Source organism: Cyprinus carpio, chromosome B12 (genome assembly GCF_018340385.1).
Source record: "Cyprinus carpio isolate SPL01 chromosome B12, ASM1834038v1, whole genome shotgun sequence".
In the NCBI taxonomy this organism is placed as follows: domain Eukaryota; kingdom Metazoa; phylum Chordata; class Actinopteri; order Cypriniformes; family Cyprinidae; genus Cyprinus; species Cyprinus carpio.
In genome coordinates, this window is record NC_056608.1 from 26,177,079 (window position 1) to 26,191,507 (window position 14,429).

The 14,429-nt window shown below is 32.6% G+C and overlaps 1 protein-coding gene across 1 annotated transcript in view; it reads right to left on the reverse strand.

Annotated features, from left to right (window-relative positions):
- LOC109096456 (calcium-activated potassium channel subunit alpha-1-like) overlaps positions 1-14,429 on the reverse strand; it is an 81,636-nt gene that overhangs the window by 18,601 nt on the left and 48,606 nt on the right. The window contains 14 exon segments of the mRNA XM_042734836.1: positions 249-345; positions 1,450-1,779; positions 2,819-2,851; positions 3,671-3,844; positions 4,971-5,047; positions 5,170-5,256; positions 7,020-7,088; positions 7,548-7,657; positions 7,734-7,889; positions 8,537-8,606; positions 8,701-8,783; positions 9,563-9,668; positions 9,800-9,910; positions 11,617-11,708. Of these exon segments, the coding sequence (XP_042590770.1) occupies positions 249-345; positions 1,450-1,779; positions 2,819-2,851; positions 3,671-3,844; positions 4,971-5,047; positions 5,170-5,256; positions 7,020-7,088; positions 7,548-7,657; positions 7,734-7,889; positions 8,537-8,606; positions 8,701-8,783; positions 9,563-9,668; positions 9,800-9,910; positions 11,617-11,708 (1,595 nt within the window).

A 14,429-nucleotide genomic window follows, 5' to 3' on the forward strand; every position in this document is an offset into this window, starting at 1 on the left:
GTGGACAGGATAAGAGGCAGGTACTGTAGCGGGAGTTAAAAGCGGACGGCACTGAGAGAACGACAGCCTGAGGCGACACAGACCGACCGCCGCCTCTGATTGGCTGCAGCCGTGGGCCATGTGACCGGTTTAGTGAGCATTAGCGAGTATAGAGATGCTGAATGTGAAAGGTTTTCACAAAGCAACGCTAGTGAAATAATGCCACATTGCTTCAAGTGATTTTTGCAGAAAGATGGTTGTGCTCTTACCTTATTATTTTGGGCGAGCATGTGGGCGACGTTCTCATCCCTCCATTACGCTGTTTTTTCTTGGGCGACAGAGCCGTCTGCTGCTCCTCCTCCACTACTGAAACACCAGCCACAGTTTGAGATGCAACCCAACTACATACGTTACATCACAAACCATTAAAACACTCCAAAACACTTAGTGGACTAATTGAGTGGACTACTGTTTGTGGTAAACTTTACTTGAACCCTTTATGTATAATGGATAATGTACATTGTAATGCATTATATATTTTCATAAATAAATGTAACCAAAGTTAAAATGCATTAGAATATTTGCAGATTCCTTGTTACATCTGAAACTGGAGGTTGTGGGAATTACTGCATTATACTTTCTAATACAGGTGTAATATTGAATATACAGTATTTAGTATTATAACTGTGTTCATTCTTTATAAATGCATTATATATGAAGGCTTCAAGTTTAGTGTTAGCTGCATTATTTTTTTTTTTTATAGGTAGTTAGTTTTTTTTTTATAAAATGTATGTATTTACTTCAGCATTATTTTAAACAGAAAGCGGTAAAAGGATTAATTTGCAACAAAATACAGTATTTATAACAGATTTTTTAATGCATTTTACATTTTAAATAATTGCTAGTTTTATTAAATATTTATTCATTTTATTTATCATCATAATTCTAATACACATGTTTTTGTTGGGGTGGCTTATAGTATTTATTATTAAATAAATAGTATATGTACGGAAGCCCCGAATTGCAACATGGAGAAAAAAAAAGAAAAAAAAAACACACTGGAAAAAAAACAGTGTCTTAGATCCTTCCTGAGTCATACTTTATTTCTCTTTCTGTATCTGATTTTTATATCTCTCAAAAAAATGTTCTCTCTTCCAAATACCCATTTTTCCCTATCATAATATATATTTAAATAATAATATATATTATTATTTAAATATATATTATATATATATCTTTCCTCTTCAAAAAATATTTTCGCTTTTTTATTTCTCATCAAATTATTTTCTCCCTTAAAAAAAAACACTCTTCTCTCTTTTGAAAAAAAAAAAAAATTTAATAAATAAATAATATGTTTTTGAATAATATGTTCAATATAATAAATAATATTGCAATTCAGGATAGCTTGTTTAGTATTTCTGAACCCTGTTAGTCCGCATGCATTTCCCACAAAGCCAGGCCGAGTCTTACAGAGCGTGTGCGGGCCGATGGTGGAGGTGGAGCCGTGGCTGGAATGATATCTGTATTTAACAGGCAGACTACAGGCCCGATGCAGGCGGATGGCATCAGATGCTCCTGTGCCAGTGCTGCTGCTCTGATACAGCTCTCTAGAGCTGGCCAGACTGAGTCTGTGCAGGTATAAGGCAGCCGGAGACAGCAGACTGCCTTTACGGTTATTTACTAAAGGCACTGACACACGGACGCCCGGGACAGCAGGAGACGCTCTCACTGCGCACTGAGCTCGCATTAGGGCGGGTTTGGGATTCTGGGGCTGGAATGTTGGACTGAGCTCATCGTTTACTGTCAGACAAGAAACATTCATAATTAGGCAGTGAAGAGAATCACCCATTTTTACTGTCCTCAACATATGATTGATACAATGTTTTTCATTTTAGGTATTATGTTTAAAAGTGTGTTGTTGTTTTTTTAAATATATAGAAAATGTATTATAATATTTCTGTTTTTGTATTTTTAATGTGTAATATTTTTTATATTTTATGTATATTTTATATTTATATTTTATTTACGATTTTTTAAATAAAGGAAATTCAAAAATAGTGCATGCTTTTTTAAATACTGACTCTGTATATATTTAAAAAATAACTTTTGAATATTTAATTACTTATTGATTTATTATTGATCCTCCACAGTCACCGAGCCAGGTGCAATTTCTCAGGATCCTTATTTGAGAGATATCTGTCAGGTAGTAGTGATATTATATGGATAATATTCCTATACTGAAAATTGCTGACAGCATCATTAGCCGACATATTCTGCATCATTCGAGAGAAAAAAAAAAAAACTTCACAAATGTTTAGAAAACAATAACAACAAATGAAAGCCAAAGCTGTGAAATCTACAAAGTTTCTGAAGTTACAGCTCCACATTATCAGAACTGCAGTGCAGCAGCACCATCTAGTGTTGAATGAGAGCAGGTGCCTACAGAGCTACATTATATTCAGACAGTTACATACACACACCGCAAAAAGTATTTGGACACAACCTGTGTAAACTGACTTCATACAGCCACTTATTATTATTAATGACCAACGAGCAAAAAAAGCTCTTTCTCTATATTTTGAATGACGCTTGCTTTAAAATATTATCTGATGCAATTACATATTTATGTATGTCTTAGTTGTCCAACTACTTTTTTGGGGCCACTGTATATAGTACACACATAGTCTGCACCTCAGTTCGCAAATACATCAGACCAAATCACATGAAATATTTGAATGAGCAGGACATGAAGAGAAGAATGACAAGAATGAAGAGAAGAAAGACTAAGAAACAGCAGACGGTTAAGAAACAAATAAGTAAAAACGGGGAAAAGACTTACTTGATTTGATGTATCCGTTATAGTTACTTTTAGCTGAGAAAATGCAAGACAAAATTAGGATAAGGTGAGACACATTAAATTGATTAACAAGTGAGAAAGAAAATGGAAATAAATAGCTACCTGGAATTGATTATATTCAACCACCCAGTGAGCAAAAAACTTAACTAGTTTCCTAGCCTGACCAGCTGACCCAAAGAGCCCCTAAAAACATCAAATTAGACCAATCTAACCAGCATGGCCAGACTGGGACACCAGCTTATTACCTTACGCTGGTATAAGCTTTAACATATCTATGCTCTAAACCTCCAATACAAAAGACATCTATACTATGTGTATTTATAACATAAACTGTATAATTCTACTATGCAATATAGCCATTATATATATGTCCTTTAAGCATAGTTTGTGTTTTATTCTAATAATCTAGATGTTGGGTATGATGATTGACTTTACTAACATCTATATATATATATATATATATATATAGATGTTAGTAAAGTCAATCATCATACCCAACATCTAGATTATTAGCATAAAACACAAACTATGCTTAAAGGACATGTTCAGATAAAGACCACTGTACATAGCCGAATGTAAAATAAAATATTACAATAAAGATTCAATGAATTACAAAACTTAACTACTAAACTGCATCAATACAATTCACACAAACAGCATGCAGGAGACCAAGTCTACCATACAGATACATCCATGGGCTAACAGCAGTCTTCACCACATCAGATGCCACTGCTACATGGCACTGCACCAGCCAGATGGCACATACACAGATAGCGGGCACAGATGACTACACGGGCACTCGGCACGGGTGCCACAGGGAAGGCGTTCACTTACAGGAGCATAAAGTGGTCGTGTTATCATACAGAGACACAGGAGAGAAGGGGAAGCCACGGTGCAGAACCTCCATGTTACTAGCCACACTGTCTGACATGCACGAGCAGCCACGTTCTGCCCCACCGCAAGCTACACAACATGCCAGATGCATTCTCTTGTAGGCGGACTTCTTGGCTGGGGTCATGGGGTGGATGAGGGGAGAGGAGGAGGAGAAGCATGTTAATGGATGGGAGCATTATTTCACTAACAGAAGCTGGACATCCAGAAACTACAGCGGGCCAAGTATAGAGCCCTGAGGAACACCTTCAGAAAAACATGTTTGTTATCAAGTTATATACAATTCTGTTACAGAGTAAAATCTGTTCTATTTTTCAACAACAAGATATCAGTTCAAATGGTTCCAATGCTGTTTTAATTATTTTTTATATTCTTGGGAATATTGTATTTTAGAGATGTGAGTAAAGCATGGAAATGCATGGAGATGAATAAGAAAAGATCACTGTAACGTCCTGCCATGGTATATAAAATATAAAAGAGTATTTTGTAGCCCTTAAATTATGCAAGGCACAACAGTTTACCTCATAAATTACACAAAATTATATTCTTTAATATTACAAAATAAAACAAAACATATGGGGTGATATCTAAACTCAAAACAGAATAATCCTCAGAAAAGCCCAAGTACTGTTAGGAGCCTGTTAGAACAGCAAAAATACAAGCTGTTGATGATGCGGTGGAGGAAAGTGGGTTGATGGAAGATGTAGTTTCACATTCATACATGCAGCAGGCTACAGTAGAAATCTTCAGTCATTACTCACAATACAACACTATCAGAGGGTGGGAAAAATGATCACAGATCCAGGGCAGCGAGAAAAAGGGAAAATGTGAAATGTGTCAATTACTAACGAAATGTTTTGATGTATTTTAAAAGTATCAGGTTGAGGTAAATCCCAAAAGTTTGATAATGTGGCCAGGCAGTGCAGTGATATTGATGAAACAGCCTCGGTAGAGACGTCATTGACAAACTCCTCCACATCTGAGAGATTTATATCTAAATCATTATTTTCCAGCTGTGGGGAAAATTGTGGTAAAGTGCAATGTAAAAACTTCACAACAAATCCAGTCTGATGATTCCTGATCCCACAATAGGGTCGATTAAATATTTTAATAAATGTTATAATCAAAAAAAATACATTTTCATATTTGGAAAAATGAAAGTGATATAAAATACAACTAATAAAATCTACCTATAAAAGTGAAAGTAAGGCTTTTGTTAATAAATGTTTTCATGGTAACTTACTCCGTTTGCATCCACACTTCTTGATCCGTTTCGGGTCTGTAATGTCATCGTGACAAGCTTTACAGTAGAAAAGTGCCCTAATGGAAAAAGGCGATCTTATTTAAACCATCCTCAGACCATATGAGCAGTTATTATATGAATCTATAGCTGGAAATGTAAAAAGAAAAAATGTAATGTCATCGTGCTATAAACTTTTCACCTCTTTGGCTTTTTTGGATAATTGGGGATAAAGGAGTTCAGTGTTGCATCTTGAATTTTTTGATGGTTTTAATGGTTGTTCTGTGTGCTGTAAAATACAAACAACACTCACAAACCACAGAATGTTTTCAGAAATAGCTTCCTTTAAATCATAATTTCTGCACTTATAAAGACAGGACAGCTCATGCCACGAAGTGAAAACACGTTTAAAACTTAACATTGAAAGAAGAAAATCTAATGTAGAAAAAAATTACTCAAAAGAGACATTAAATAAAGATTTTGTACAGTAATGTCAAAATCACCCAGAATACAAAAAGAAGCGTGACATTACGTTTTATTGTTAATGACGATATGCATTTACTAAAATGATTTTTTTATTTTTTTTATTTAATAAGACTACTCTTTGTATCTGTTTGTTGTGATGAAGGTTATTGTTATGTCTGAACTAAAATAACCTATTTTAAACATTTCAGGATGACATTTGCATGCAAACACATAGTATTTGTTTACTTGGTCAACAGACATGCAAGCATGGAATAGTTCACCCAAAAAGGGCATATCTGTCATCATTTCCACTCTCATGTCATTCGAGACACGTGACTTTTCTTCTTCCATGGAACATTAAAGAAGATATTTAGCATAATGCCTTAAATATACAACGGTTTAGTATAATAAACAATTTTCTGATTTTCCCTTCTGCTGCAAATCTCAAATTTCATTCATGATTACATTTTTCAAGCTGCATCATGATCAGTCACATGCTGTCACATGCATTCCTTTTTATGTTCCATGGAAGAAAGTCGTACAGGTTTGGAATGACATGAGAGTGAGTAAATGATCACAGACATTTCATTGTTGCATGAACTATCCCTAAAACGATCAGCATGTTTAGTTTCATAATTGTGTCACTACAGAAAATAACAGATTTGTTGACAGTAAGAACATTAAACATGTTCAGAAGGGCAGTGGCAGATACATCACCACTGTTTTCAGTGCCACATTACAGTTTACACACACAGCTCGGCCAGAAGTACAGAAACTGAACAACAGTATCCCTTGAAAATCTACACATATAATTTACTGCCTTGACTAAAAGCCATTTACAATGTTGTCTCGACTTTTAACCAAGCGCATAAAGAACCTAAAGACCCTAAAACATTCAGGAACGTTTCAGGGAAATATGGCAAGTAAATTTTCAAGAGAATTTGGCATGACGTGACCACACCAAATTAAACCTTATAATTTCATACCATTTTCCACCCCTGTGTGAAACAAACACAAACAGCAGCGAAGTCAGACAAGCCACTAAATGCAGGATAAAGAGCACGCTAAACAACACGCTAATCATTTCAGCAGGGTTATTATCGTTAATTAAAACTCAAACTAAAATCATTTTTGTTACTTGAAATAAAACTAACAATAACTGTAGTAAAATAAATAATTGTAACAAACTTTAGATCGCAAATACTAGTCTGACAAAGGTTTCTGAAATAACAAACAACTGAAATAAAAACATTTTTAAAAATCTTTTAGTAATACTTTACATATTTCTAATTTTAATGCACTAAAATAACAAAAATAAAAATAAAAAATAAAACAAATAAAAATAAATAAAAATTATATTTAAAACAAAGACAAAAATGCACAACAAAATCACTAAAAATTTTACTAAAATTAAAATAACAAACGTACAATCTTATTTAAGTGTTAACAAAAACTATAATAGTGCATCAATGATACTAAAATAACACTGCAATTGAGTCAAGATCTGCAAATTAAAGAAATACATATTGCTGTCAGGATACTGGATCTTTTAGGACTGTGAATGTTTTTAATGAAGATCAGACTGACCTGCTCTCTCTCTGGTCTGATTTATACTCGATCGCGATCAGCAGGAGTTTCAGCTTCACATAGCAGAGTCTACAGAGAAACAAAAGATCAATTAAAACTAAATTACACAAACTAGACGACATTTTTTGGACATTTGTTTCCTTATTTATTATTTATCTCATTTATATCTGTTTATAACTTTACAGTCAAAATATCCAGAAATGTATTCGTATAATCAAATTATTAGAAAACCTGTCAAAAATTGTAACACACTTGACTGAATTTCCCTCTCATGGTCATAAACATAACTTTTTAACAAAGGCTTCTGCTTAAATGCAGTTTTGTAGACACTGACATTTTCAATGCTTGAATTTTTTAACAAAGCAAAGTCTGCCGTCTTTGAAATTGCTCAAATATAAGAGTTTGCATTTCTCAACATTATTCTCATACTTCAGTTTGTGTTTTTTTTTTCATAGTTTCAATGACTTTACTGTCATACTAACATACTGTATGTAAAATGCTCAAAATAACCGCAGTCATCATACTTACTCACAAATGGTGGGGAAAGACAAACCCACGAAGGCACTGGACAGATACTCCGTGTACATTTCATTGGCTACTCCCTCTAAATAATACTTCTGCCATGTGTCTTCTTCAATCTAAACAGAAGTAAGTTGTGAGTTTCAAGCTCAGGATTCAAACGCTGACACCGCTTGCTCCAGCGAGTGAACTGACCTTGATGTAGGACCTCATGGAGAAGAGGTTGGCCAGCATGGTGGACAGACCCTGCGCCAGGCAGCTCTGAGCAATGAAGCCCAGCTTTAGCTCGGCAAGGCAGATGGCGTCATCGCCCTCCTTCCAGTTCCAGCTCGGGATGTTGAGAAGATGAGCCTGGAGAAGACCAGGACAGAAAGTGCATGCTTTAAAGGCCTTTGAAACAAGATTTTGAAGTACAATGTGACATACTTGAAAATGTACAACTCAAAATTCCCTCTTTAGTTCATCCAGAACATTTATTAATACCAAACAGCTTGTGATTCTTAGTTTTAATTTTGGAGAGTACCCTAGAATGTAATCAAGGTAATCATTATGTTCTGGGGTACTCTTCAAAAAGGCAGAAGATGGTAACTCGGGGAGAAGAATTGTTTAATAAATTATGTTATTACTGTTTTCTTTGAGCACAAAAAGTATTCTCGTAGCTTCGTAAAACTGCGGTTGAACCCTTGATGTCACATGGACTATTTTACCAATGTCCTTGCTATGTTTCTGTACATTGATCGTGGTAATATCATTACTGTCTATAGAGGGTCAGAGAGCTCTCGGATTTCATCAAAAATATATTAATTTATGTTTCGAAGATGAATGATGGTCTTATGGGTTTGGAATGACATGAGGGTGAGTAATTAATGACAGAATTTTCATTAATGGGTGAACTATCCCTTTAATTCTAAAGATCATGAAAAGGGAAAATGGACATGAAAAAGAACATTTTGGCTGTTTTTGGTATAATAAACGTATAATGACATGGAAACTCTCACCTTATTGTGGTACTGCAGCATCTGTGTAATGATTCGGATCTTTGGATGGTAGTTTTTAATGGATATCACCCTAGAAAAACACATCAAAAGTTGTTTTTCAGAGTATAATGCACTAAATCTTATTTAATCGTTTTTTTTTTTTTTTTTGGTGGTTCCTGTCTCACCTCATGATGTTGGATGCATCTTCAGCGTCAGGATCTGCACAGTATTTATTAGCTAAGATCAGACAGGCATCGGCCGACTCAATCTAGAAAAATGGGTTAAAAAAACAGATCTAATTTAAAAAGTGAATAAACCTTACAAATCATTCAGACCAATTAGTGAACCAGTTAAAGAGACTCATGGCACACACAAAAAAAGTTAATTTAGGATCCTTGATAAACTATTATAACTTTTTTTAATATTTGTATAAATTTTGTTTCAAATTAAATATTTGTATATTTTCTGTTTTCACTTCAGTTTTATCTTAGTATTTTTTTTGTTCTTTTTATTCATTTTTAATGTTTAAGTGTTATTTTAGTACTATTATAGTTTTTGTTAATTTTAAGAATGATATTATTTTTACATTTTGTTTTCATCTTAATTTTAGTTATAGTTTTAGTAATTCTGCTGTGTGTTTGTCATTTTTATTTGTTTTTGTTTCCTTAAAATATGTTAATTTTCTTTGCTTTAGTTTAGTTTTAGTTCTTCAAGTTAAACTAAACAAAAATGATAAACATTGCCTTGGCAAATAGCTGGAATAAACTATTTTTTAAAATATTTTATTTTATATCAGTTAACATTTATTTTATTTCAAGCAATGAAAATATGTTTACTGGTTTTAGTTTACTATAATAATAACGTGCTTTACACAAGAACAATGTCTGATTAAATATTTTACAGAGCATAACTAAAAACAGTAGATTCTCCATAGAAGATTTTTTTTATGATTTTTTTTATTTATGATATTTATTTATGACATTTTATTTGTTTTTTTTATGTGTTTTGTCAAAGCAACTTTTCAGTTTTAGGAGATTAGACCTGTACCTTGACTCGAGCGAGATCGTGAGGGTTGAGGACGGATCCCTGGTAAAACTCCACCTGTGTGAAGTGTCTCTTGAATAAGGCTTCCAGCTCAAGATTAGGGGAAATACTGAAACACACACACACACAACGGCACTGTGAGACCAAGACAATCATCGCTCAAAAAATAGCAGCAGGAGCGTTCTTCAAAACATCTTTTGTGCGGATGAAAACTCCATTCAATTTCACTATTATACTTACTTATGGAGAAAAACTATTTCTACATTGACATCATCCCTGTCCTTGTGTAGGAAGTCTTTGAGGAAGTTGGAGACGCTCTCCAGTGTGATGTGACCGCAGACGACTATATGCCTGAGAAACGCAACGGGTGAGTATTCATCAGAAAACATCAGAGCTGATCAACGAGAGAGAAAACCACCCAGATCACAAGTTTAACTCAACATTTAGCCTTCAAATCATACCAAATCAGACTGAAATCATGTGAAATGAACATGTGCATGTGCTAGTTTGAAGGGAGTCTGGGTGGGTTTTCTCTGGAGGAACTGGATTTATACTTTACCAACAACAAACCTTGTCTTAAGTTTACCTCAAACAACTACAAATGAGTTTAAAGCAGTAACAGCAACACGGTGCCACTGAATTAAAGACCCCATAAAATCACTACTCTATCTAACATCTAGTATCTATTAAGATAACCTTATAAAATATATTTTAAATACTTATATCTGCTAAAATGAGCATAAACTGTAGATGGGCTACAGACTAAACAACAACAACAACAAAACAATCTTGATTTCATGGGGACTTTAAAACCAAAGCATTTGAGCAACAAAAAGAAGCTTCACCGACGGCCTGAAAAGGATAATACATCAAAATGACTGCTGATGATTAAATATAAACTAATACAAGCATATATTTCATATATGATGTGTACACTGTTGTAGCTAGCATCAAAGTAAGTTGAAACACAAAACATTACAGTGACGTGTAGTTGAATTTTGTGATTGTATGTACTATGAAAAATGTGCATATTTGTGACACCTCATTTGAAAGTAAGTTGAAACACAAAACATTACAGTGACCACCTGAAAGTTAAAAAAAAAGGCTAAATCAAAACAATTCATATATACAGTATATAACTGAAAAGATTGGGCTGGGTATAGTTTTTTGTTTTTGAGTATTTTTTGCTCAGCAAGGCTGCATTTATTTGATCAAAGATGCAGTAAAAACTGTGAAATATTATTGCAATTTAAAGTAGCTGATCTATGTGAAAATATGTTAAACTGTAATTTATTTCTGTGTTCAAAGCTGAATTTTCAGTGTCACATAGTGACGTGTATTTGAATTTTGTGATTGTACATATACTATGAAAAATGTTTATGTTTATTAGCAATAATGCTGAAAACATGTTTTTGTGGAAACAGTGATACACTTCATTTTTCAGGATTCACAGATGAATAGAAAGTGTGAAATATTTGAACATTATAAATGACTTTACCGTCACTTTTGACCAATTTAATGTGTACTTGCCGAACAAAATAACTAATTTCTTTCCAAAAAATAAAACCTTTTGAACTGTACAAAATGCGGCTTTGCGATGAAAACACACAACACACACACGCAGAAGCCCAGTGTCACAAGTAGCACGAATCAGCAAGCGATGAGCGACTCACACGACGCCACAAGCAATGAGATGATTTGTGCCATTTGACCCCAGACCCTCATAATAATACGACTTCCTGTGGAGAAGCACCTCTGACGTCACAGGAAGCACTACAGCGACTTCCTGTGAGGTCAGAGTCCGCGCTCCTCCACGCCAGACCCTGCAGAAAATAAGAACCTTTTCATTAGAGGTTCGGTGACTTTGATCCTTTGACTTACTTTCTTCCTCGGGTCGAGTTATAACTCCCTCCATATTTCTTCCGATTTAGGATGAGAGCAGCGATTTCTGGCACGTAGCGAGCAAACATTGCCTACATGCATGGGACAGAGAGAGAGACGGGCATGCAGACGGGCTGAGCGCACTGAGCGAGCGCAGCCCAACCCGCGGTACTTACTTTCTCCCATTTACTGCACTATAGGAACCACCATATTTCTTGCGGTTTCCTATTAACTCTATGATTTCAGGAACGTAGCTGGCAAACATGGCCTGGAGGAGGAGACAGGAGACACAGGACAATAGAAGTCTGCCAATGCTTCTACCTTCAGTAGAAGAGAGATTTCATTTCAGAAATAAGAGCCTTGAAGCGATAGTTCAGCCGAAATGAGAGTTCGGTCCTCGTTTGCTCACCCTCGTGTCATTACAAACCCCTGACTTTCTTCCGTGAAAAAAGATGCATGTATAAAACAATGAGCATCTCGTTGCAATGTAATGAAAATGATGGGTGACCGAGCCAAAACTTGAACTGTATTGAGCTTGTTTTCATAACTGATGAACTTGATGAACGGAACTAGGGCTGTATATGTAACAATTAATAAAAAATGTAATATAAAAAATGTAATTTATATATAAAACATAATGTATTATATTTTATATAAAATCAATATGAAGATTTAATATTGAAATAATATATTCACATTTTATTAATTAATTTATATGAAATATATTAAGGACAATAAGTAGATCTTAAAACAGTCAGATAAGCAGTGAATTGTATTTTAAATTCACTTACAGCTGTTATGTTTTTTATTTTTTTTAGTATTACACCAATCAAATTTATCAATATACATGTGGCAAATTGAAATAATCTGTGCACAAATGTGTTTTTTTTACGTAGAAAATGTTTCATAATAGTATTGCTGTAAATTACTAAATTATTAATATTAAAATTAATGTTGATTTTTATTTATAAAATCTTGTATATAACTCATTTTATTCATATTAATGAATATAATTATACAAAATTATATTTTATAATTATATTTATATAAATATAATTATATAAATTATATTTATTATAATTATATAAAAAAAATTATGTAGAAAATCTTTAATAAAAGCATTGCGATAAATACTACAATTAATTCCAAAATGACATACAGTTTAAATGTTTATATTTCAACAACAAACTGATGTAGAAACAAATATTTATATCATTAAAAAGTTCTCAATTATATTTAATATTTTAATTTAAATTAATTATAATTATTTAAATACAACTATTTACAATTTTTAACTTATTTACTATTATACTATTCTATTTTTATTTTAATTATATTTAAATGTTTGTTTACAAATCACCTTACTATTGAATAGATTAGTTGAGAGAGATTTTTTACACTATCGAATCGAATTGAATCAAGATCAAAATTGAATTGAATCAAATTTTCTTGTTTTTTGATATTTTTATTAATTTTGATTTTTTACACTATTGAATTTGATTGTATGGAGTAGTATAGATTGTTAGTTTTGTACCAAATTAAGTTTGGTCATGTGGATGAGTAGATGATTGGAGTTTCATTTCTGCACACACTATCCCTTTAAGTGTTAAATACTGGAGCTTTAAAATGCAGACAGTGAGAGTCAGAATGCTTGTGTACATGCATTGCCCAGAATTTACAGGTTAAAGTAAAAGCATTCTGTTTGACAAATATCCCTGTTTGAAGGGATATCGGTGTTAAAGAGAAGAAAAGCCACAAATGAAATTCGATCTGCTGTTTTAAGAAGGAAAACGGTGAAGTAAAGGAGGAAACCTCAAGAGCCATGTTTAGTCCAAACAAACTCTTCCGCTGGGCAGATATGAACACTGCTGCACTTTACCTTTTACCTTTTTACCTTTTAAAACTACCTCAGATCTCATGCATTACAATACATACTACAATTAATAGCAAAATGATATACTTTATGAAAAAAATATAATTTTAATATATTTACAAATTATCATATTTTATGAATATTATTATAATTGTTTTAATATATTTATATAATCTTGTTTTAATAATTCATAATATTTTTATGAAATCATATTTAAATATATTAATATTTTATTATTTTATTTATATGAAAACAATCATGGCAATAAGCTGGTCATTAAAAAATTTCAGACAAGCAGTGAATAGTCTTTCATTAACACTTTTTTTTGGTATTACACTGACCAATTGAATCATAAATATGGAAAATTGGAAAGATCTGTGCTTTTGGAAAAGCTTACTTAATTTATTTTATTAAGTTTTTTTTTTTTTTTTTTGTATAAGCGTTTAATAGAAAAATCTATTTATATTTACAAACTTTATTAATAATAAAATGTTAATTTTAATTTTTTTTTTTTTTTGTTTTTATTTTATGTATTTTTTGTAAATTATTTATATAAATTATTATTTTTATTTATATTTTATATATTTTTAAATTATATTTTTAATTAATTTATTTTTTATTTTATTATATATATTAGGATTTGTAAAGATCTGTGCACTAATGTGTCCTTAATGTTTTTATAAAAGCATTGCAATACATTTTATACAATTATGTGTTGTTTATTTTATGTTTTTATTAAATGATTGTATTAGTTTTTACAGAATTTTTTAATTTTTTTAATATATTAAATCTAATTTTTTTATATTTATTTCTACAATTATTTTAATAATAGACTTCTTTAAATACCATTTTGATCTGAGATAGTCATGTTTGTATGATGTATGCTGGCATCGTGACGGAGTGCATCTCATATCTCAACCCTTCACAGAGTTTGTTGGAGTTGGGGTGGGGTAAATTGGTTTGGGTCGTCTAAAACCGCAGTCAGACATGATTTCTACAAACAGAATTACTTTGTACTCCCTAATGATGGTTCCACTTGAAATCACATGAAATCAACAAATATAGCATTTGAAATACAGAAATACTTAAAATGGCTTAAGAACCAAAACACGCAAT